General features: G+C 39.6%; 2 protein-coding genes across 10 annotated transcripts in view; both read right to left on the minus strand.

The window, feature by feature from the left end:
* Nucleotides 1-13,930, minus strand: part of ect2l (epithelial cell transforming 2 like) — a 69,400-nt gene extending 55,470 nt beyond the window's left edge. Inside the window, exons 1-5 of one of the 8 annotated variants that reach the window (XM_008114508.3) lie at nt 12,373-13,536; nt 10,981-11,222; nt 7,703-7,815; nt 6,505-6,667; nt 5,112-5,355 (exon numbers count right to left, since the gene is read on the minus strand). In XM_008114508.3, coding sequence (XP_008112715.2) covers nt 5,112-5,355; nt 6,505-6,667; nt 7,703-7,815; nt 10,981-11,154 — 694 coding nt within the window. In that variant the 5' untranslated portion in view covers nt 11,155-11,222; nt 12,373-13,536. Of the gene's footprint in view, nt 1-5,111; nt 5,356-6,504; nt 6,668-7,702; nt 7,816-10,980; nt 11,253-12,372 lie in introns of those variants that run through there. The other 7 variants (XM_062978095.1, XM_008114507.3, XM_062978090.1 and 4 more) reach the window with 7 other exon arrangements.
* Nucleotides 13,931-14,029: 99 nt separating this feature from the next.
* Nucleotides 14,030-22,084, minus strand: ccdc28a (coiled-coil domain containing 28A). Of its 2 annotated transcripts, none has more exons than XM_003223280.4 (6): nt 21,939-22,084; nt 19,153-19,380; nt 17,076-17,239; nt 16,473-16,627; nt 15,981-16,003; nt 14,030-14,486 (listed from the first exon to the last, which is right to left on the minus strand). In XM_003223280.4, the coding sequence occupies exons 2-6, from the start codon at nt 19,308-19,310 to the stop codon at nt 14,432-14,434; spliced, it is 555 nt and encodes a 184-aa protein (XP_003223328.1). In that variant the 5' UTR covers nt 19,311-19,380; nt 21,939-22,084; the 3' UTR covers nt 14,030-14,431. The 2 variants fall into 2 exon arrangements, with proteins under 2 accessions (XP_003223328.1, XP_003223329.1); XM_003223281.3 differs by having other exon boundaries at nt 21,824-22,002.
* Nucleotides 22,085-24,789: the final 2,705 nt, after the last annotated feature.

Here is a 24,789-nt window from a genome sequence, read left to right on the forward strand (position 1 = left end):
ACTGTATTTATGTTCCCATAAACTGCCACAAAAGATTTGCACTTAGTTGAAATTATACCTTCAATACTGTTAATTATGATGGTGATTCCTTTTACAGGGAAACAATTTTTAAAGAAATTCTTCTCTCCTTAATGCCAGCTTGCGAACTAGAGACTCTGTGGCACTGCCTTTGCTGAATAGACTGAACTGGTTGCCATTTTAAAAAATAAATGTGACAATAGAATACTTCCTTTGCCTGGAATGTTCAGATCACATTTTACTTTCACCCATACCTCTTATTCTGCATTATTTTCAATATCTAAAAGTGGCAACATTAGGTATCACTACATTCACATTATAACATTCTTTTAGCTCTGTTTTGTTTCCATCCTATAGAACCTGGGATTTGTAATCTGGAGAGGCAATTTGAATTCTCTACTTAAAAGCTCTAGCAGCCTCCCCTGAACTACAGCATCAGAGAAGGTTCTGAGTAAAGGTAAAGGTTTCTCCTTGACATTAAGTCTAGTCAAGTCCGACTCTGGGGGTGGTGCTCATCTCTATTTCTAAGCCTAAGAGCCGGCATTGTCTGTAGATATGTGCTCGACATGACTGCATGGAGCGCCGTTACCTTCCCGCCGAAGGGGTATCTCTTGATCTAGTCACATTTGTTTTCTAACTGCTAGGTTGGCAGAAGCTGGGGCTAACAATGGGACCTCACAGCATCCCATGGATTTGAACTGCTGACCTTCCAGTCAGTAGGTTCTGCAGCTCAGTGGTTTAACCCACTGTGCCACCACGGCCCCTTAAGTTCTAAGTATCCATCGAATTACAAATCCCAAAATTCTATAGGATGGAGCCATGACCATTAGAGTACTATCAAACCACTATCACTTTTTAGTATTGGATAAGTCTTGGTGACAGGTTCCCGTTTATGATCGAAGACTTACATCTTGAGGTAGTTGGCACAACTCTATAGTGAAGAAAGCAAGAAACAGTGGTAGACCATTGATTACAACCATATATATAATAATAATAATAATAATAATAATAATAATAATAATAATAATCCCCCCCCGCAGGTGCCACCTTGACGTGGTGGGGGGGCTTAGCCATTCCGAGGATGCTGAGGGCTGTGCTGGCGGTAGTGTAACTACCGGCAGGTCCAACCAAGCCAGAGAGGCCTCAGCGGAGGAATGCAACCAAGTGCACCTAACCCATTAGCATTATGGAGAATCAAACCAAAACGAAGTCTATACTGGCTCGGTCGTCGCCCAGGATAAAAAGGACCGCGGTGGATGCTGCTGATTCTGGACATCCATCGACAAGTGGGCTACGGAATCATCAAAACCCAAATGAACAGTCACAGAAGCGGCAGAAATATACAATGCCAGAAAACCGCACAGTCATGAAATGCTATTACAACTCTGAACCTGAAAAGCGCGGCTACCAAAAAAGGATGCATCAGCTGTGGAAACAAGAGTACCCTGACTCACAGATAACAGAACCCCGACTGGCTGACCAACGAAGATTCATAATCAGAAACAAAGTGTTCAGTGAAGTTGAACTCGAAGAAATCCAGAAAATCTGCAAAGCAAATTACCATCAGACCACAGCACAGACAGCAGCAGAGACTCCAGCAACACTTGGAATGGTGGAACAGATTGAACCAGAAGAAAGTGTGGAGCTTTTGCAAGAATTTGAAGAACCAGCACTTGAGACACCTGTTGAACCACCAGGAACCTTGACAGAAAGACAACAAGAGCTCAAGGATAAGATCATGGCTCATGCTGCAGCAAATGCAATAAGAAAGCGGCTCCCAACTCTAAAAACAGTGCCCAAGAGACACCTGGCGCCTCTCATGAAAGATGTGAATGCAGTACTCTCCACTGTCCAAATAACATCAATTGAACAAACAAACCAGTATGCCTACAGTGCAGCGGTGATAGTAACAGAAGAGCTTGGGCTCCTACAACCAAGGCAGCCCCAAAGAAAATCGACTGGAAAACCAAAGTGGAAAGTCAGGCTAGAGTTGAAAATCAAGAAACTTAGATCAGATGCAAGTAACCTGAAAAATATGAAAGAGAAGAAACTGAAAAATGACAAAATCAAGCAATACTTGATCAGAAAGTACTGGCTGAACACCAGAAAAATTGAAGAAGCTTTGGAAATTGTGAAAGAACAAATTACAGCAACAGCCAGAAAAATTGAAAGATATGAAGCCAGAATCATCCAGTACAGACAAAATCAACTGTTTCAATCAAACCAAAGACGGTTCTACCAGAGCCTGAACCAAACAACAGACACAGTAACCATAAAGCCAGAGAAAACTGCAACAACAAAGTTCTGGAAAGAGCTTTGGGAAAATAATAAGAACTACAACAAAAATGCTGGGTGGATAAAGGAGTTTGAAGGAAAATTCTCACAGAACAAAATGGAACAGATGGAAATAACAACTGAAATGATCAGCAAACGAGTGCAAAAAGTCAAGAACTGGACATCGCCTGGTAGTGATCAACTTCATGGATTTTGGCTCAAGCATCTGATTAGTTTACATGGAAAAATGGCCCAACAATTCAATGAGATGCTGCAGAAAGGAAGTATCAGTGAATGGATAACAACTGAAAGAACTTACCAGATACAAAAGGATCCAGCAAAAGGAGCAGCACCAGGAAACTACAGGCCAATAACGTGTCTGCCCACTATGTTTAAACTACTGACTGGCATCATAGCTGACAGAATTCAAGACTATCTTGAAGAAAAAAACATCTTGCCAGATGAACAGAAAGGCGGAGCCCCCAGATGGCGTAGTGGACTAAGTGACTTGAAGGTTGGGTTGCTGACCTGAAAGCTGCCAGGTTCGAATCCCACCTGGGGAGAGTGTGGATGAGCTCCCTCTATCAGCTCCAGCTCCATGCGGGGACATGAGAGAAGCCTCCCACAAGGATGGAAAAAACATCAAAAACATCCGGGCGTCCCCTGGGCAACGTCCTTGCAGATGGCCAATTCTCTCACTCCAGAAGCAACTCCGGTTGCTCCTGACAAAAAAAAAAAAAAAAAACAGAAAGGCAACAAACGGAAAAGCAGGGGTACAAAAGACCAGTTATTGATTGACAAAATGATTCTGGAGAACTGTAAAAGCCGAAAAGCTAATCTTCACATGACGTGGATTGACTACAAAAAGGCCTTTGACTCACTCCCACACAGCTGGATCATCAAGTGCCTGGATGCCATCGGGATTTGTAAAAACATTGGCACCTTTATTGAAAACATGATGGAGCACTGGAAAACTGAACTGTTTGTTGGAAATGAAAACTATGGACTTGTCAACATCAGGAGAGGAATTTTCCAGGGAGACTCATTGTCCCCTCTGCTTTTCATTATTGCCATGATCCCTCTGTCAACAATCTTACAAAAAACAAATCTCGGCTATCAAACATCTAAGAATTCTCACAAAATTTCGCATCTGATGTACATGGATGACCTGAAGCTGTATGGAAAAACGGAAACTGAAATCCAGTCTCTGACTAACACTGTCCGAATTTTTAGCACTGATATCAGCATGGAGTTTGGCTTGGACAAATGTTCGACAGTGGCATTGAAGAAGGGAAAAATCATTGAAAGTGAGGGCATAAATATGCCTAATGGCCAAACAATAAAGTGTCACCAGCCAGAGGCCTATAAATATCTGGGCATACTACAACTGGACAACATCAAGCATGAACATGTGAAAACTGTGGTCAGCAAAGAATACACACAAAGGGTCAGAAAAATTCTCAAAAGCAAGCTCAATGGAGGCAACACCATCAAGGCCATAAAACCTGGGCCATACCTATCATAAGATATACTGCTGGCATCATAAACTGGACACAGATGGAACTGGACAATTTGGACAGAAAAACAAGAAAACTCATGACCATTCATCATTCACTGCACCCTCGCAGTGATGTTGACCGGCTATATCTGCCTAGAAGATCAAGGGGCAGAGGACTCTTACAAGTAAAACAAGCAGTCAAAGAAGAAGAACATGCCCTGGCAGAATATGTAAAGCAAAGTGAAGAACCTGCTTTGATTGAAGTCAAAAATCAGAAACTCCTCAAAGCACAGCAGACAAAAAACCAGTACAAGAAAGCCACACTACAAACTAGAGCTGACAGCTGGCACAACAAAACATTGCATGGAAAGTTCCTTGACAAAATTGAAGGAAAAGCTGAAAAGGAGAAGACCTGGCTATGGCTCACGAATGGGACCCTGAAGAAGGAGACAGAAGGCCTCGTCCTTGCAGCCCAGGAGCAAGCCATCAGAACAAATGCAATTAAGGCCAAGATCGAAAAATCAGCTGATAACCCAAAATGCAGACTGTGCAAGGAAACCGACGAAACCATTGATCATATCCTCAGCTGCTGTAAGAAAATTGTACAGACAGACTACAAACAGAGGCACAACTATGTAGCCCAAATGATTCATTGGAACTTATGCCTCAAGTACCACCTTCCAGCAGCAAAGAACTGGTGGGATCACAAACCTGCAAAAGTATTGGAAAATGAACACGCAAAAATACTGTGGGACTTCCGAATCCAGACTGACAAAGTTCTGGAACACAACACACCAGACATCACAGTTGTGGAAAAGAAAAAGATTTGGATCATTGATGTCGCCATCCCAGGTGACAGTCGCATTGACGAAAAACAACAGGAAAAACTCAGCCGCTATCAGGGCCTCAAGATTGAACTTCAAAGACTCTGGCAGAAACCAGTGCAGGTGGTCCCAGTGGTGATGGGCACATTGGGTGCCGTGCCAAAAGATCTCAGCCAGCATTTGGAAACAATAGACATTGACAAAATTACGATCTGCCAGCTGCAAAAGGCCACCATGCTGGGATCTGCGCGCATCATCCGAAAACACATCACACAGTCCTAGACACTTGGGAAGTGTTCGACTTGTGATTTTGTGATATGAAATCCAGCATATCTATCTTGTTTGCTGTGTCATAATAAAATAATAATAATAACTTTATTTTTGTATGCTACCACCATCTCCCTGAAGGGACTTGGAGCGGCTTACATAGGGACAAGCCCATATTTGACCTTCAGTGCTGTTAAGAGGTTCAGTCCAGTAACATTTCTCCAACTTACTCTTGTGTAGTGCCATTTGCTCTCTAATAATTTTTCGTAGACGTTCTGCATGCATTCTCTCTTGATGTTCTTCATACTCTGTTTTATGTTCTTCAAAGGTTTCAGTGTTAACCCTCGGAGCTGAGTGATCTACATCAGTTGCACAAACCATGTAATGTTGCTTCCAAGCTCCGTGTTCATTTTTTTCTGGAGTGTAGGGAAGAAACCATCCTAATGAAATACATTTTGGCATCCACAGACAATCCTGTGGGGAAGAAAGTCAAAAATAAAGGCTTGCTTTCAAAGAGATGCTCTTATTAAATTTTTAAAAAAACAGAAAGGAAAGAAAAGCATGACTTCATATTTTAATTAAAGCATCATGAATTGGCCTGGGTCAAGTTTAAAAGAAAACTAGGGATTTAGAATCAAGATTTGAGCATGGATTCTAGCACAGAAATTAATGCCGCTCCCTTGTACTTGGTAAGAAACTGATTCTTGAATTGAAATTAACCATGAACTTGGAGAATCTGAGTGTAAGAGTGTAACTCTTTAAAAATATTTTGGTGTGGGTTTGAGACAGAGAAATAGGAAAGCAAGACTGAATTCATTGAAAATCTTATATTTGTGTATTATTTGTACTTATGAGATGCCTGTCAGATTATCTCCTGAGGATCATTTCTAATTACAGCTATGCATCTGAGTACATGTGCACTACTACCAGTCAAAGAAGAATTGGGGTCTGGAGTCAGGCTCCCTGGCACCACATGCTCTCTCTTCCTCTTATTCAAATATTATTTCTTTGTTTCTGCACCCCTAACACCAGGGTTGATAGGTGGCTCCTGTGTCCATAGAATAGTGAATCTTTTCTGGCTTCTAGTGTGATAGTGCTATCTTAGGTGCTGAACTTGTTTGCAGATGGTATGCAGCACCTAGGACAGTTTTGTCAAAATTCAGACTAATGTCTGGATTTACCACCTCCCTGGCATGGAAACAACCAGTCACAATTAACAAATAACTAGTCACTCTGTCTCAGCTTGATTTATCTCACAGGTTAGTTGTGACAAGAATATAGGAAGAACCGCATACACTTTCTTGATCAATGAGGGAAAGGTGAAGTACAGCATAAATGTAACATAAACTAACACAACATAGAGTTGGGACCACAAGAACTATCTAGTCCAAACCCCTGCCATGCAGGAATAAAGAATCAAAGTTCTCCAAAGAAGAAGACTCCACCACGCTCAAAGGCAGCAAAACCAAACAACTCATTTGGCCAGGAAATTCTTCCTAATATTCAGGAGGAATCTCTTATAGTTTGAATCTATGGGTACAGGAAAAGAGATTCCACCTAAACATTAGGAAAAACTAATAATAAAGCAGCCTATAATAAGGATCATAGGGAATCTGCGTTTACCTGTTCAGTTAAAAACTTCCAGTGCCAGTTGACCTGGGCTGCTGCACAAAGATCCTTCGGGTTGAGAAAGGAGAAGATGTACAAAGATATGAATCGTGGCAGTAAAGTGGTGAAGTCCACTTTAATCACTGGGATATTTTCTAAAAGCCATTTTTCAGCAAATCTGTAAAAGCAGGAGAAAAAGGGACATTCTGGCTATGAACTCTTCGGGTAAAGACTGAAAACGCCCTGATGTTTTCACTATCTTAGTCTAGGAAGTCATTGAATATCTGGGGGATTATCATTAGAACACGCAAAAATGTGAGACCACAATGTTGGCTTGTTTCAAATCTTGAATAACCCATGCTTTGTTCTAACCATAGTTAACAGTCTCACCATTGTTTTAATTTCCAAAAATAAGGAAAGTATGGCTTCCAAAATACTGGTAATCATACTTTAAGCTACTTTTCAATTTTTGTTTTTTGTTTGCTCAGCATTCTGGTTTTTAATTTCCATTTCGATTAAAAACTAGCTTCAGAGAATTGTTTCAGATCCTATGTCATTGGAGCACGATTCATGAATCCCACTATTCCCTCAGGAAGCTCAGCACAGTTTCTCTGAATATTTGTGGCTGTTGAAAACTCAACACTATTTTGCAAGTTACAAATTGGCAGAGAAGTCCTTCTGAAAGATACTGAGCAATATGATGCTCCTTGCTCAAATCCTAATTTAGTCTATAGTGTCCTAAGGAGACATCAATATTATTTAAATATCTGTCTGAGAAGAACACCATCACTATTCTGAAATTACCATATCCAATTCCATCAAGTTTCACAAACTAAGGAGGGTTGGGTCTGGGTAGCTTTTAAATGGAAGGCCACCAGGGAATGGCAGGAATATCCTGCTCCAGTTTTATTTTTAAAAAATAGTAATTTTCTTCCTGAAATCTTGGAGAACTTACTGTGAGACAGGATGAACAATACTGAGCAAGAAAATTCAAGGGTTAAGTATAAGAAAGTTTATTGTGTTCCTAAAATCACATGATCTCAACCTGCACCAGTTGATAATAGTCCACAAACTCATAAACATTGGCTTGAATAAAAGATCTATTCTATAAGAATGGATCCATTCTATAGCCATCATTTTTTTCTTTTAAAAATGTTGAGTTGGATTGGATAGTCCTTGTGGCCTTTTCCAACAGCACTTGTGGCTCACTTACTTCATTTGTGATTTGTTGCATTTGATTAATATCCCATGTAGAAACTCCTTGCGTTGTTTGTCTGTCCACATGTCAAACCAATGGCTTATAAGCCTGATTCTTTCCTGAAAGAGCTAAACAAAATCATATAGTTCTTGTGAAGCACACAACGCTAGATCTTTCCATTTGCCGCCTGCATTCCCAGAAAATAGAACCTTTTAATCTCCTCTCTCTTTAGAACACTATTGAACATCAGACTCAGTCTTGGCTGGTCTATGGTTCTTCTAGAAAGGCAAAGTCAGCATTCCTAAATTTCCCCTGACACTCATCTTTCTCCGGGAATCTCAAGAAACGCTGGCTCCCATGGCAGGAAGCTGCCTCAGTGTTATTGCTGTCATTGTTCCAGGCAGTAGCCAGCCTTTTTTCCTGAGAGAAGAATGAAAAACACACCATTTGGACACTGAAAACGCTTCCTCTAATTATATCTCCAATCTCACTCCCACCAAAAGGAAATCAACTACATGTTTGTGAAGACGCAAGTTGCTTTGTTTCTGTGTGAGGATGCAAGTTCTAATAGCTCCAGAGACTTGGATTTGTCACTGCAAGAGGATGAGAAATGATCCATGCACATCCTCTCACTATTGTGAGGCCAAAAAGCCCCTTTATTATTGTAACTGAAAGCTATGGCAAAGATGCATCCTTTTGACTTCTAGCTCAGTTTCATGCTGTGTTTTGTAAGTGCTGACAGATATCCATATTGTAAGAGCTTATTGATGGATTTTTTAAAGTCCACCCTTATTTTGAATTAAGGTATTTCCTATTTGTTTCTGTTCACTGTTGGTTAGGTATGTAAAAGAAAATGTTCTTTTTTCAGAACAGAATTGGAGCCGATAAGGAAAAAATGATAATCAGATGTTTATAGAACAGAAAATCCTACCCAGTGAACAGATGGGAAAAGTCGCAACAAATGGGAAAGTATTGGCAAAACAAGACCTATATCCTAGTCCTGTCTACATTGCAAGTGTTCAGAATATACCTCGTTGGTAATATTATGGTATTTCCCAGAACTGGAATTATACCATATGTTAACAGAAGGCACATTGAGCTGAGGAAACAAAGAGGTTATCCAGAATGCATAAAAAAGGTTTCCAGCAGCAGCGCTGCTCTTTAGTGCCTTTCCCCAGTTAAACAATAGAGACAGCAGTTACTAGGAGCAATTGTATAATTTTGTACAGGAAAAATGCCTTCTGAATATTAATAAAAGCTTATAGCTGTTTCCTTTAAACTACATTTGTTGCAGTAAAAAAATAAAATGGGATATTACACTATTATATAGTTTAAAGTACTCCATTGTACCAGGAGTCTAGTCTTACTCTTTACCTCTGGGACAATGGCATCAGGCAGTTGAGAGCACATAAAACATGCAAAAAATGTCTCCAGTCAGTTGTCAAGATTTATTGCAGGTAATTGCTAAGTTGCTAGGCCTGACAATAGCAACTGTGCAACTGATGTTTGAAACTGAATAGTTGCTATTCCCAAGGAGATGTTTGGATGGAGTTAGGCAGTGAGATGAATGGACTCAAATCGTGTTACACTGGATTCTAAAGGTAGCAACTGGTCTACAGTGACACAATTATCAGAAAACACTTATGTTGTTATTTGAATTAAGACAGTGTGAATGGATATGTATGGAGATATAGGGAAAGGGAGTCATGTAAGCTATGGAAGGGTCAATTAAGATGTTTACCAAAAACTGTGTGATTTATATGTGCTGTAATAGGGGAATAGGCACCTTGAATCATGCTCAGAAATGAAATAGTAGCCAAATAAGTTGTTTCAACAAGGGTTTTATATATTCCTGTAACTAACCCCAGAGTTTGGGACCCCCATGAAATTTCCAGTTTACAAAGATAGCCCCATGTTGGGTCTGTGATAGTAGTTCAAATGGGATATAATGAAGACTTATGTCAGTGTGGCCACATCTGATGTTGTCTCAAGGAATGGACATGGTTGGCACAGACATTCTAATGTACTCTTGACCATCACTGAAAACTGGGCATCCAGGCTCAGGGCTGAGTCCAGAAGAACACCCAAAATGTGAGTCTGAGATTTCAGAAGCCATGTAATCCTACCCAACCTGTTTATCGAGTGACCGAGAGCACCTCTGTCTTGTCTGGATTTGGCTTCAATTTGTTCACCCTCATCTATTGGCTTAATACCAGTACAGCTTCTTTGAAATTAGATAGAAGTAGAGCTAGAGGGATAGAGTTTGGTATCATCACAATATTATTAACATTAAACTCCCAAACTGCAGGTAACCTTTCCAATCTCATGTTGTTGGGACACAGACCTGAGTCACAAAGGATCCCTGAAACCAATGACAATGTATTGAACAAGAAGCCTGTGGCATCCCCTCTAACTTCTCTCCTCAAAGCAGGACTGGAACTACAGTATGTCAAATAGTACCACCAAGTCCCATTCCGGAAGGATATCATTCAGAAGGATATCATGGTCCAGCATAATCAATTAAGACAAACTTGTCCACCAGAATGGCCAAAGTTGTCTTTGTCCCAAAGCTAGTCTTGAAGAAAGATTGAAATGAATCTAGATAATTCATTATACCCAGCTAGTACCATTGGTGATAGGAGGCTACTATATGCTACGGAACAGAGGTAGCAACTATGGAATTCATTGTACTTTCAGGAATTTTGGGTTTTATTTTATTCCTGGGAAGCCGCAAAAACAGTCCCAGGGGAAGTGCATGCAACTCACAGACTGCACTTTGCCCAATCCTGCACTAGAACCTTGTCCAAAAAAATATTGAAGACTGATAGGTAATACTCTAGTGCGGTGGGAATCAGGGGATGTTCTTTTCATTCACAGCTTCATTGAAGGTTTGTTTTTGTTTTTTTAGGTAAGTTGGGAAGCCACAGTGAGGCATTCACTACTCCCTCACTCACAGCCCATTTCCCCTCTGGCTGCTTTTAAAAGAAAGGATACAGATCCATTATGCACATTGTGGATTTCATCTCTCCAAAGATCCTATCTGCATCTTCAGGCTGCACAAACTGAAACACCTCCAATAACACAAGAGAAGCAAGAACCAATTTACATCTTCTGAACCTATATCAAGTACGGTAATTATGAGCAATTTTGTTTGCAAAAATTGTGCAAATTCTTCATAGCACTTTGTCCAGTTGTCTGCATTCACTTCTGATAGAATAGAGTACAGAAAGCCGTTAACCACTCAAGACACCTTGTTTAAACTATTTGTGTGAGTTTAGTAAATTGTAACTTACCTGATTATTAAGGGATTTGTTTTCAATAGGTGTCCATGTGCTGAATCGTGTATGTAGGAGTTCCATTTTCTGAATTTGGTCTGTGGATTTTGGGCCTCCAGCAAGAAGCCCTAAGCTTTCCAAATGCCATTGCTTAATACTGTGAAGTGTAGGTGATGTGTACGTTGTGGCCATTGTAAAATCGGCTACACAGATTCCATGGATAATAGTTCTGTATATATTTCAGACAGGCTAGATGTGTCCTGGAAATAGAAGAAGGGTGTGACTTCTTCCTGGGGAATAAATTTTGCATATATACTCAATGTGTCCCACTGACATCTTGGAACATTTTGACTGTGCATTTCATTTATCTCCAAGATTGTCTTGCTTTCCTGTTTATATTAACAATATAAAAGACTCTAATTAACCAGAGCTAGTTGGATTGTAATTAAAATAAATTCTACATTAACAGACTTTTGAGCAGTAGTGCCAAAGAAGTAAACCAGTCTTTCAATAAAATTGAGTAAATGTATAACAAGACAATGGATTATAAAAGTTGTTTTAAAGCTTGACAGTTTTTTCAAATAATCTGTAGCAAACATCTTGTTTTATTTGCATGTTGTTGTGCAAATTAATTCCTTTTTTAAAACCTTTAATTTTTGGTCAAGTGTCAAAGTACAGAAAACTGTCTTTCTCTGGGTTGTTCCAGAAATCACCCTGGCCATGGACATGCTCCTTCTGCAGCGTACCATTTACCTGGGGATACTCATGAGATGCAAATTGCTGTTCCCACACGGTCAAACTGCCATTTAGTTCATTGGTAGCAGTCTCATATCTGGACATATGCATTGTCAGTCCAGCCATTTCTTCCCAATGGTATGCTTGTTAATAGGATAATGTAATCAGATGTCAACCCCATTCACAGTAGCTATGTAGTCCATAGATCTCCTTATATGTGTGGAGATGTCATATCTCTCTCCTTCCTCCCCCTTTGCTGCCAGGAGATAACATAGGCATTCACAAACTGGGATTTCCCCGAAGTGTGTGTGTGTGTGGGGGGGGGGGGGGGGGGGACACTGGATAGGTGCCATTGCCTGATCATGTCACTAGCGAGACAAAGGGGGCAATTTATCAACAGGCAGGAGATATACTCAACATTGGTTATGGAGCGTATGGTGTTAGGACACTCCCCACTATTAATCCTTGCGTATCAAATTTAAATTATGTGATACATTCTTGATTTTAATACTTCTTTGTGGAAAGATTAAGCTACATTTTTTGCCCATTTGGTCTAAGAAAGAGTAAAAATATGAACTCCTGTCATTTCTGAAATACAGAATAACAAAGCAAAATAATGTATATTCTAGATGTTGTACCCCATGTAAATAGGCAATCAGAACAGTAGTACCTTACCTGAAGCAATGATGCTACTCTCCATGACAGGAGAGTGCTGGAGACCTGCTGTGTGAAAGCAGAATTGCTGTAGGACGGGCTGAAGGTCAGTATCTCTCTCCATCTCCATAGGAACCAAAGTGCACAACACAACACACTCTGGGCTTACTGCCAAGATTGGCTGAGGCAGGACTGAAGGAAGGGGATTCTTTTATCATCCTATACTAATTCTGAACCAAACTGCATCAAACTTTTAGTGCCATGAAATTTAAGACTATCACATATTTAAATTTAATTAGGCTGCAGCATTTCCTTCTGTTGGGCCTCTCTGCGTTTTAAGTAAACCAATAGGTAAAGTTTGTCCTGAAATAGAGATCCAAAAATGGGGAAAGTTCCACCCATTGATTTTTTGCCTTTTATGTAGTTGCTGTAGCAGGAATGATGATCATCTGGCCACATGTAGCTCAAGTCCGGGCTGTGGCGCAGGCGGGAGAGCAAGCCAGCTGCAATTAACTGCAATGAATCACTCTGACCAGGAGGTCATGAGTTCGAGGCCCACTCGGAGGCTATGTTTGTTTGTCTTTGTTCTATGTTAAAAGGCATTGAATGTTTGCCTATATGTGTAATGTGATCCGCCCTGAGTCCCCTTCGGGGTGAGAAGGGCAGAATATAAATGCTGTAAATAATAATAATAATAATAATAAGTCCAGTTTTGCAACCCCTGAACCCTTCTAAGCCCCTTCCCTCAAAAGTTGATTCAAAATCCTCGATTTTGAGGGTGATGTTTCATCCCCAAATCAACCAAACTGGCTTTGAGCTACACACAAAGGTTGTAGGTTTCGTCACCCATCCACCTATGTATTCGCTGTTAACCAACAACTTTGAGTAGCTTTGAAAACAGGATAGAGAGTGGTTCAATCTATCCCCCATCCCAACAATCAGAGATTTTAAGGGAGAAGGGAAGACTGTGAATATGGTTGACACTGTGTCACAGAAAAGGAATCTGTGCTGCAAATCTAGTTATTAAATTCCAATTCCAATAGACCACTGAAGAAATGGGATTTGCATAACTGCTGATTTACCATTCAGCAATTGATTAAATGAGTCTGTTCTTGGATTTAGGCCTGTGTGCATGTATCCTGTCTTCACCCACTGCTGGTCATCCCACAGCCACCCACCCACACACACACACACACACACGAGGCCCATGACACAAGTTACAGATCTGGAAAATACTCTTTTAAGCATTTTAAAAAATGTCATATCTATAGTGTGATAGTGACCTTCACATGAAGCTCATCAGAATTAGTATCTCTAGTTTTCACAATACACTAAAAATCAACTGAAAATAAGCCTCTGGAGACATGGGAGATCAACAACATACCAATGATAGGAAGTGAAGAGTTTGAGGTATACCTTTACACTATTTGTTCTTGAAATGTATAAAGCAAAGCAACAACTGGCAGTGTTTTTTTAAAATAAATGTTCTACATTTGGCCAAATAAATGGATATGAGTTTTCAATAAGTAGTGACCTTACAATAATTTAAAAAATCTTTAGTAAAATAAGACTTACAAGGGAAACTAGGTAGGCAAAATCCTTCCTAGTTTTGTCTGAAATGCATGCCATAAGAAAAAAACAGAACCTCATATGAATGATTTCAAGAGAAAAAATCAGCTGTTTGAAATTATTTTATTGCTAAAATAAATTACACACTTATTTAACAGCTTCACGACATCAACTTGCCTGCTGATTGTCTACACTGTGGAAAAGGCAGTAGATACACTACAATTTATTACTGGCTTAACCAAAACTGAGTATATTATAAAAATGCACTTTCAGGTTTTTCCAACATTTCATGGTGGATAAGGCCATAATACAAAGCATAGCAGCAAGAGACAGGCATATTGTACCTCAAACGTCAACCCTGACAAAGTTGCAGCACTCACATCTGCTAAGAGGAATGTGTGAACATATTCACTTGTACTTTGATGTTTTGTTGCAAAAGCAAGAAGGAGTCCACTGCAAATTAAATAAGACACCCTGGCATTCCAAAAACAAACAAAAGAAAGCTGAATTTTTAGGTTGTGCTGGCATTCGGAACATCTTGAACATCTGCCAAATGAAGTTTTTGTCTGAAATAAACAGTCAAGGAATTGTGTTTTTCTGATATTACTTACTTTGGAGAAAAAACAATATAAAAGTGGCTGAAGAATCAAATGTTTTGAAGTTGAAGCAGGGACACAAGGCAATAGGCTCTCTGTTTGTTCTTTTAAATATTCTTATTACCTATGACACTTTTTTCCCACTTTTCCTCCAAGGATCTCAGAATGGTATATACAATTGGCCCTTCATAACCACAGATTTAGCATTCATGGATTCAATCAGCCATGGCTCCAAAATATATTTTTTAAAGAGCCTCAGATTCTCTCAGGCACTTATTTCAGTTTGCCATTTTATATAAAATGTGATTTTACTATGCCCTTGTATATAATGGGACTTGACTTTCCAGAGATTTCGGGATCCGCAGGGACCCTGCAATGAAACCCTAGTGGATATTGGCGGCCCACTATAGTTCCCTACAAAAACTACCTGTGATATAAGTGAGACTCAGAAAACATACACATTGTGCTAAACCAAGAGTTTGACACTGCATGATTCTTTGAAATAACTAATAATAGCCACAGAGGGAATTAGGGCCATGACATTTAAGAAACACCCTATCTCCCAGCTTCTGGGAAATAAGCCCAACAAGACCATCTCAGCTAATATTTGGCTCATACAAGAGTCTGCTTTTAGCCAGTGCCAAACTGGAAATTTGGGGAAGAGGTGAGTTTAACCTCATGTCTTTACTTCTTAAAATTAAGACCCAATTATCTCTGAATACTCCACAGCTTGTTTGTTTTTAAAATAAAACTGTAATTGCCAAATTATGCATATAAGTCAGCTGTGTGGCTGCTGTATGTGCACATGTGTATCACACATATGTATTATTTGGCCCTTTCAAGTTTTAGTCAACATTCTAATGACAAGATTACACCACTGTTCCTCAAATTATTACTGAGTTACTTTAGACCAAGCAAAAAATTCAACACAGAACCACTGGGAAAACATATGGTATTCCTGTGTGGAATTACTTGCTTCTTTCAAAGCAAATTTTCATAATTCTCTCTTCTCCTTTAAAAAAAATCTTTTGCGTATATTTTAACTACATTATTTAACTGCTGTAAATAATTACATCTTCTTATGGTTGGAGGTATATAAATATTTTATGCTTCTGTAAAACTACTTGAAAATTTGGGAATCTCCATATTAAAGAAAGGCAAAGAAAACCCTACAGACCCACTTTTCAATCCTGCCCTCTCAGGAAGAAAGCCTCTTGTGGCAATTTGGCTCACCACTTATATACTAGAGAACTCATATACAGAATGAGACTTAACCCTTCGTCTTTTGTGAATTACTAATGCAAAATTATTTGCAAACAAACTTTAAAATACATCACATTTGCAGGCTAAAAGTAGGTTTTAAGGGTGCTTGGGGTTCATATATTATACTTGGAAAGCAGAGTATAAACTTTGAGCAATTTGCACCTATTCTTGTCAGGACAGTGAATTTCACCAAAAGGATACATAGAAGAATTCAGTTCTTCCAGCTGCAACACAAGAAAACAGAAAAGGAGAAAAAATAGAAACAGAAATATGCCTCTATACCTGGGGGTCGTGCAAACATTTCTCCATCAAGGTGGAGAAAAAAGTTTAAGAAGCCTTGCTCTAGAAGAGCATCCCATGAGCAAATTTCCACTAATGGAAACTTTGATTGAATCTGATAGTGGTACATAAGAATTAGTACAGAACTAAACTGAAGTTCACAAGAAGGAAAGCACAGGTCAGTGTTACTATTTTCAGAATTCTTCTGGTCAAGCTAGCAAATGGATTACTCATTCAATTCTGTGCTACAACTTTTGGAACTAAATTAATCTAGCCATATTTTTAGTGTTGCTTAGGCAGTGGTTGGAGAAAAAGTACATTATTACAACTTTCACTCAGTCCTTCATATTCCTGGCTGAAATTTCAAAATGCAGATATAGCTATGTGTGACAAATGCTATCTGTTTATACTTACATCCGACAATAGTCTATCCAAATTGGAATCACTAGCTACTTTTCTCTTATCTTCAGGGAGTTCCTCCAGCTCTCCATAAAGCTCCAGATTCAAACGAGCCAACTTTTCCTGCATTCCTCTGACATGTTCCATTTGCTCTATGGAGCATTCATTTCCTGAAGTAATCATAACAAAGCAATATGAAGTTCAAAACCTGACAGTATTAATAGAAGAAACTACATTTTCTATTGTGTCTGTATGAAAATTTTAAAAAAAACATTCTTGCTCAAGACAGATTCCAGACTATTCATGACAGGTGTTAACAGTATTATTGGGAACACTTTGCATAAAATTCATAAAGATATAAACATTCTCATTTATGTGAAATTGGTGCTTGTTTTTACTTTGCAATCAAAACTAAAGTTATTTTAATGTCTCTTTCTAAAAGTGTCCCCTTTATGTTTAAATAACAATATTCCAAATTTCAGAACTCATTCCTAACCATTTTAAACTCGTTTTAACCATTTTAACTCGTTCCTCCATTTAAAAGCATACCTTCTCCTACTCACACTGTTTATATTTGAAATAACTATTTCTTTTTGGGGAAAGGTAGAATGCACTTACCAAATGCTTGAAGTTTGCCAGAATGGAAGTCATTTAGAAGACTCAGAAGTCCTTTTTCCATCTCTTGAACATCTGACACATCAGTGAGAAATGAATGCTGGATTGGAGCTGATTGTGTGCCTTTGTTCTCTGCTCCAGGTGCTTTGGCTTTCTCTTTCATGCCTCTGAAGGGAAGACATTTATATTAGGCTCTCATGAACACATCAGCAATTTTTCTCTATAGAACGCTATCCTGGGACAAAATAATATATACACATTAAATAATTCTATCATGTTATAGACAAGGTTAATGTTTTATTTCATGATTTATAGTAACAGCATCTGAAACTAAAGGTATGGCAACACGACAGTGCAAATAACTTCCCTTATCAAGTGCAAAAACAATGTTTCTGTTCTTTGATTCATGGAAGGCATTCCACAATCTTTAGGAAGATCCTTATACAGGAGGCAGAAAACTCTAGGATTGACTCACTGCTGACTTGGTGATACAGTACCTGTACAGACTAAAATATGAGCATTCTGCATAAAAGACCTTATGGCTCAGAGTAACAACCAATCCAACCTCCTCTTTCTCTTATATGTGCCCCTATTATGCCAGCGGACTACAAAGTGAGCCCCTCCAACTAAAGAGTCACATGATGGTGTTCTGCATGCTCACTGGGGGACTAAAAACGAAGATGGGGCAACATAAACATGTATGCACACTTTCTTGTAATATCCTTTTCCTTTCAATCTCCCTGTGTTAAGTAGGAAGACCTGTTTCCTATTTGTGTTTGCCTGAATCTGAGCAGCAATCAATTCCAGTCGTCCTGCTTAAACACAGGCTCCTTCCATACAGCTCAATAAAATCCCACATTTTCTGTTTTGAACTGGAATATATGGTAGTGTGGACTCAGATAACCTAGTTCAAAGCAGATATTGTGGGATTTTTTTGCCTTGATATTCTGGGTTATATGGCTGTGTGGAAGGGCCCACAGAAAGGTTTGGAAATCAGTGGATAGGTACTTTACAGACAAGGTCTGAATGTGTGCACCCCTTCCTACTTTGTGTTGTTATGAAAGCAGGCTAAACACCTGCAAAAAGCTTCTGTCTTGCACACTCGATGGTGAAATGCAGGCATCAGCAGTATAACTTGATGCCTCTAGAATATTCTTCATAGTAAAAGGAGAAGAATGTTTGTTAAATCATAACTATTCAATAAGGCTTATCACCTTTTTATTCTAAACCATTATTTGTTTCAGATCAAAGGTTAAAGGACTCTGAATTCTCAAAATTTGTAATACCTGAATTTCCAGCAAAATGTAAGTCAGGTCAATTAATATAACCAATCAACCATATATTCTCCTGTCATATAACACACAATATTGATTTGGGGTGAAAGTCCTGCCTCATGGACAGATATTATGCACATTCATAAAAAGGAGAGAGGCAAGAAGGGTTGAGAAATCAATTGGAGGCAGGACAGATGCCTGAGGTGGGGGAAGGAAAAAGAGCTGAGAGATGAACCAGATGTGTCTAGAAGTAAAGAGCTCAGATCTCCATGAGTGTACAAAATTTCATCTAGGTTCCACCCTTCCCTTGTCCATGACAAAAGTATCTTCCTCCCGTACAGGTTTCCTTTGGGCTGGTAAGGAAGCTAGAAAATCAGTCTGCCTTCAAAGGCAAAAGCTTGTTTTCTCATGGACAGATATTAGGAGCAGGATTATGATTTATTTCTTCTGCAAGACATTTCAAATAAGTATTTTGCTTGTTTTTAATAAGTCTGATTTGTTTTGCTACTCTTCAGAAACTTTTTAATATTTGTTTTTATATAGCCTTGCTTGCTGTGTTTGTGAGAAACATTTTGTAAATAAAACTAGGTGAAACAATTTAGTTTCTTGTTAAATACTTTCTTTTTACGAGAACTGAAGTAGTACAGGATGATACTCCTTCAGAATTTATTCAGGAACAAGATCCACCAGGTTAGCTGGAATGAAGCCTCCACCTCCATGTATCATTTACTCTTGCCCAACAACTGTTATGGTCCTCAGTCTAGTTAGCTTTGAGTTCTAACAGCAAGTAAGATATGAGTGCTTACTTCTTAAACTTTGGTTTCTGTAAAGGTGGCTGGGGTGCAGGATTTGAAAATGCTGTACTTTTACTTGGAGGAACTGAGTTTTTCTTATTGTTGACAACCTGAGTAACATGAGACGTAGATGACTTGGGACTCCTCCTCTTGGATTTTCTTTCTTCCATTTTGACAGATCACTCTTGTGCAATATGTTAATGCTCTTCTACGGTATCAAAGAGGATAGTTATCTGCTTTCTGGAAAAGGGAAATTAATATAAATAAAATACTATTATACAAGTAGTCCCAGAGTTAAAAACATTCAACTTACAACCAACTCATAGTTAAGAACAGGGCTGAGACAACAGGAAGTGAGAGAAATCTACTTCCCGGAAGCAAATTCACTCCTAAAAGAGTCATCATGGGGAAAAGGTGTCTGCACTGAAGCCTTATCACCAATCCTTGTCCACAACATGCGAGTGTGGAGAAGAACAAATCACAGAGCACCTAATACAATGCAGTCTGAGACATGCCACATGCACAACAGAGAACCTTCTTATAGAAACACCAGAGGCACTCCAAGTGGCCAGCTACTGGTCAAAGGACATTTAGTATAATTACAAGTTTTTTAAAACTTTGTGTTTTTAAATACATTACAACTTGTGTTCTCTGTTTGCTTCCGACACGATAAATTGATAAATAAAACCAATCCTTGTTTCCACAACAAGCCAATTTTTTCAAAATCAAATTATCACAGAGACAGAAAGTGAGGTGAAGTCTTCTGAACAGGGGCACAGACAGCAAAAGAAACACCACAGGGGTGTTAACTCTTCCCTATGCTATACAAAGCTTATATATACATTCAACCAACACACCTATCTTGTTCGTAACTTGGGGACTGCCTGTACATATATCTCAATAAATGAAATAGATGTGTTCCTACACATTACTTCAACAAAACATTTTCAACAGAAACGCTGATACCAGAGACAGAAAAAATATATATATAAAGAACAGTTTCCTGCATCACAAAACAGAAGAGCAGATCTTAATGTGTTCAGATGTCCTCCTTCATATGAAGGAGCTATGTGTACATCGTATAGGCACATGTCAACAGTCTCTATTTAGACTCTTTAAAAACACTGTTGGGCATGGATGGTATAAACAGCAGCAGCAAACCATCACCATCAGGCAAGACCTTGCAGCAGCTCTCAATGCACGAGAAGCAAAAAGGGAATTGAGACAAGATTAATGTACTGCTCATCTCATCATCTTCCCCATATAATTGTCAATGGACAACTCTGACAAGTCTGTGTTTCAGAAACTAAAGCAGGTATAAGCCAACTTCGGCCTTCCCTCCAGGTTTTTTTCTATTTCAACTCCCACACTTCCTAACAATCAATTGTGGGTGTTGAAATCCAAAACACCTGCAGGGAAGGCCAAAGTTGGCCCCTGCCTGAGCTAGAGCATCAGCCCTCTAGAACACATAAGGTGTTAAAATCCTTATAATTTTTTCTCAACAGATTTTCTGTACCAATTCTGTACAGAGTGGCAAAACCTTAGAGAGGTCAAAGTGAGCCACACATAACAAATCAGGAGTTCAAAAGTGGCTGACTAACAACCTAAGCCAAACTGAAGACATCCATCTTTCTGGGCCAGAAGATCCCAATCTTTGATCTTATAAGAGTTTTGGACTTCATCTTCCAGAATTCTCAACTGCTGACTAACCTGACTAGGGCTTCTGAGAGTTGTAGTTCAAAACACCAGAATAACCACAGTTTGGGAACCTCTGCAATTGGCTCATTCTGAGTTATGCCTTTTGTAACATTCAGCTGAACTCTATCCTCCTGTAAATTCAAACTGCTAAACCAAAAAGAGGATTTTACAGAATTATACATACAGGAGTCTCATACATGTAGTTTACCCATTGAAGAAAAGAAAATCTATACCTCCCCCAATTAAAAAAATCCACTGCAAGCTAATAAACAGATGTGGCCGTAACAGACCTGTCTTCTTTAATGTTGGATCCCTTTTTATGTGGCAGTTCAAAATATCCTGACTATAATCTTTCAAAGCTCAACTTTTAAAATTACCATTAGTTAAATCAAATACCACCCCAAGTCTCAAAAAGAGTGATACCTTTATTGGGCCAATCAAAACATGAATAAAATGTTTTGGAAGCTCCACCTGCTTGAGGGTAAATAATATACCAGAGCTGTCAACTGTATGACAAAATAAAATAATATCCAAAAACCACACCAGTCTGGTGGATTTGGGATATTACCATATGTAATATGGGATATTACCATGTTGTAGGTAAAGGATTGTTACCTTGTCACGGTGCTGGAGCATGCGTGCCTCAATAATGCCATAAGCGAAACCATGAAGGGACACCCAAGACGGGAAGGTCATGGTAGAGAGGCCAGATAAAATACAATCCCTGGAGAAAGTAATGGCAACCCACCCCAGTATTCTTGCCATGAAAACTAAAAGGATCAGTACAACCAGATTAATTGCAACATTCACATTTGCCTCAAACAGACAGAGTTCTTTTTCCCACCCTGGACCTTCCAGATATATAAACCTCATCTGCCTAGTTTCCAACAGACTTCACAACCTCTGAGGGTGCCCGCCACAGATGTGGGCGAAACACCAGGAGAGAATGCTTCTGGAACACGGCCATACAGCCGGGAAAACTCACAGCAACCCAGTGTTTCCGGCCATCAAAGCCTTCGACAACGCATCCATTCATTCTGAACTGCAGCCGCCCCTGAAGCCCTTTCCAGGCACCACCCGCTCAGGATGGAAGGGCTCACCATAGAGGCCTCGTCCTCGGTCAGCGCCTGGAGGCGGCCACAGAGCCTGGCCCAAACAGGCCTCCGTCGTAGGAGCCAAGGCTTCGGATCAAAAACAGCGGGGGGGGGGGGGGGGGAGAGAGGCGGCGGCGGACACGGACTTCCGGGTCCGTCGTAGAAAAGCGTCCCTCCTGCCCCGCCAAGGCGGGAACCGGAAGTTTTTGCTTTCCAGTCTCTCTCAACATCCAGGGTGGGGTTTGTTGCGCAGAGAAGGCTAAATATATTCTAAAACAGGTATGGGCAAACTTGGGCCCTCCTCCAGGTGTTTTGGACTCCAACTCCTACCATTTCTAACAGCCTTAAGCAGCTGAGGGGGAAAAGGAAGGAGCCTGAGGCTGTTATGAATGTTGGGAGCTGGAGTCCAAAACACCTGGAGTAGGGCCCAAGTTTGCCCATGCCTGCTTCATAGCATGAGCCATGGCAGTTTTAAGGGGTGCCAAGCTGCCTTAATTCGACAGCATAAATGTCCTGCTTGGAATACCTGTGTGTAAGGGGATTTGTAGCAACTTTGAGACATCCGGAGACAAAGAGGCTGGTAGCATGGACTATGATGAAAACAAAGTTTATGTAGTATTGTTTTATTGATTAGCTCATCAGCTGTATCAAAACATTTGACAAACTGTTGGGGAGTCTGAGCTGTTAGGCTCAAAATAACCCTCAGTTGGGGTGGTTCTGCCATAAATATAGCAGAGTATCAGAAGTAAACTTCATAATCAGCAGAAACTTAGGCAGGGGTCCCCAAACTAAGGCCCGGGGGCCGGATGCGGCCCTCCAAGGTCATTTACCTGGCCCCCGCCATCAGTTTTATAATATAATATTTTATATCAGTTTTAATAATATAATATATTGTATATACATATAATATTGATAATAATCTTATGTTATACAATATAATACTAATAGTAATACCATATAATAATATTAATTATTTGTTATATATTACATATTATATAATAGTATAGTGGTATAGTTCAATATAGAAATACATAATGCTAATATTGTGTAATGCTAATAATATAATATATTGTATGTACATACAGCTGCTCTGAGTCCCCTTCGGGGTGAGAAGGGTGGGATATAAATGTAGTAAATAAATGCAGTAAATAAATAATTAATTTTAGACTTAGGCTTGGCCAAAGTCTGACATGACTTGAAGGCACACAACAACAACAATCCTAATTAACTTGACTATCTCATTGGCCAGTAGCAGGCCCACACTTTCAATTGAAATCCTAATAGGTTTATGTTGGTTAAAATTGTTTTCATTTTTAAATATTGTATTGTTCTTTCGTTGTTGTTGTTGTTGCACTACAAATAAGACATGTGCAGTATGCATAGGAATTTGTTTGTATTTTTTTTCAAATGATAATTCGGCCCCTCAACAGTCTGAAAGATTGTGGACCGGCCCTCTGCTTAAAAAGTTTGGGGACCCCTGAACTTAGGTGTGGTGAGCTAGGATAAGCTCCCATTCCTCAGGATGGTTTAGGATTGCAGAGTCAGAACTTTAGGTTCAAAAAATACTGATTGTGGTAAAAGAAATAAGTTCTTGATAGAAAAGGGTATTGGAGCTAACTAGCTTACTAAGTCTCATCTTCTAAAGAGGTAAAAAGCCCACACAGCTACGTTTTGCCTAGAGAGAGGCAAATGTGCATCCTCATAGGGAAAAAAGCAGAAGAGTGAAAAATGGCCACATGGCCAGCCCAGGGCAATAAAACTTAAAAAGGAAGTTTCCTCACAGAATTCCATTGCTACATCATCAAAGGGGGGGGAGGGGGCAGTGGCTAGCAGCAGGAGGAAAGAGAAAGCCCTTTTGGGAAACATGCATAGGAATATAGGGAAAGGAATCCCTCAGCTTGATCCTGTCTCTAGACTAGCTACTCATTGAGGACTGGAGACTTGATGACACAAAAGACTTGGGCAGTTTGGGGACGAAACCCAACACAAACACGTTTAACACAGACACATACAGCATACAACCTACAGTACAACAAAAATTAAAATAAACAAGTTGTTAACAAGGGATCAAGATCCCGATCAAATATCTGCATCACCCCTACAGTTTACCCCAGTCAACTTCAAAGTTGATGCTTTTTCTCATTCATAAAAGTGCTATAAAATAACCCATCTCCCATACTTCGAGGAGAACAGTGGGCATTGTAATCCCCATGTATTTTGACAACTGCCTTCAGACTTGCCATCCTGTGCCTTCAAGTCATTTCTGATCCATGACGACTATCACAGGGCTTTTTTCCACAAGGTTTGTTTAGAGGGAGAATGCCTTTGTCTTCCTCTGAGGCTGAGAAAATGTGATTCACCCAGGATCACCTAGTGGGTTTCCATTGCCCAGTGGGTGGCAACGCTTGACCCACCTGCCACTGCATTTGCCTTTTAGGCCCCTTCCACATAGCTGCATAAAATCCACATTGAACTGAATTATATGGCAGTGTGGACTCAGATGTTCCAGTTCAAAGTGGATTTTGTGCAATATCAGTATCTTGTAGCACTTTTGAGATTCACTAGGAAAAAGAATTTGGTAGCATAAGCTGACAAAGTCATCTGCTTCATAGACAGCCTATGAAAACCTATGGTACCAACTTCTTTTACTCTCAAAAGTGCTACAAAGTCCCTTTGCATACTAAAACACCCATTCTTCCATACCTAGAGGGGTGCAATGGGCATTGTAGTCCCAACGCATTCTGACAGTATGAAGGAAGGGGAAGCTGCCTTTAAGACTTGCAGTCATATGTCTTCAGGTCATTTCTGATTTATGGTGATGCTATCACATGGTTTTCTCAGACATGTTTGTTCAGAA

This window comes from Anolis carolinensis, chromosome 1, assembly GCF_035594765.1.
Source record: "Anolis carolinensis isolate JA03-04 chromosome 1, rAnoCar3.1.pri, whole genome shotgun sequence".
Taxonomy (NCBI): Eukaryota; Metazoa; Chordata; class Lepidosauria; order Squamata; family Dactyloidae; genus Anolis; species Anolis carolinensis.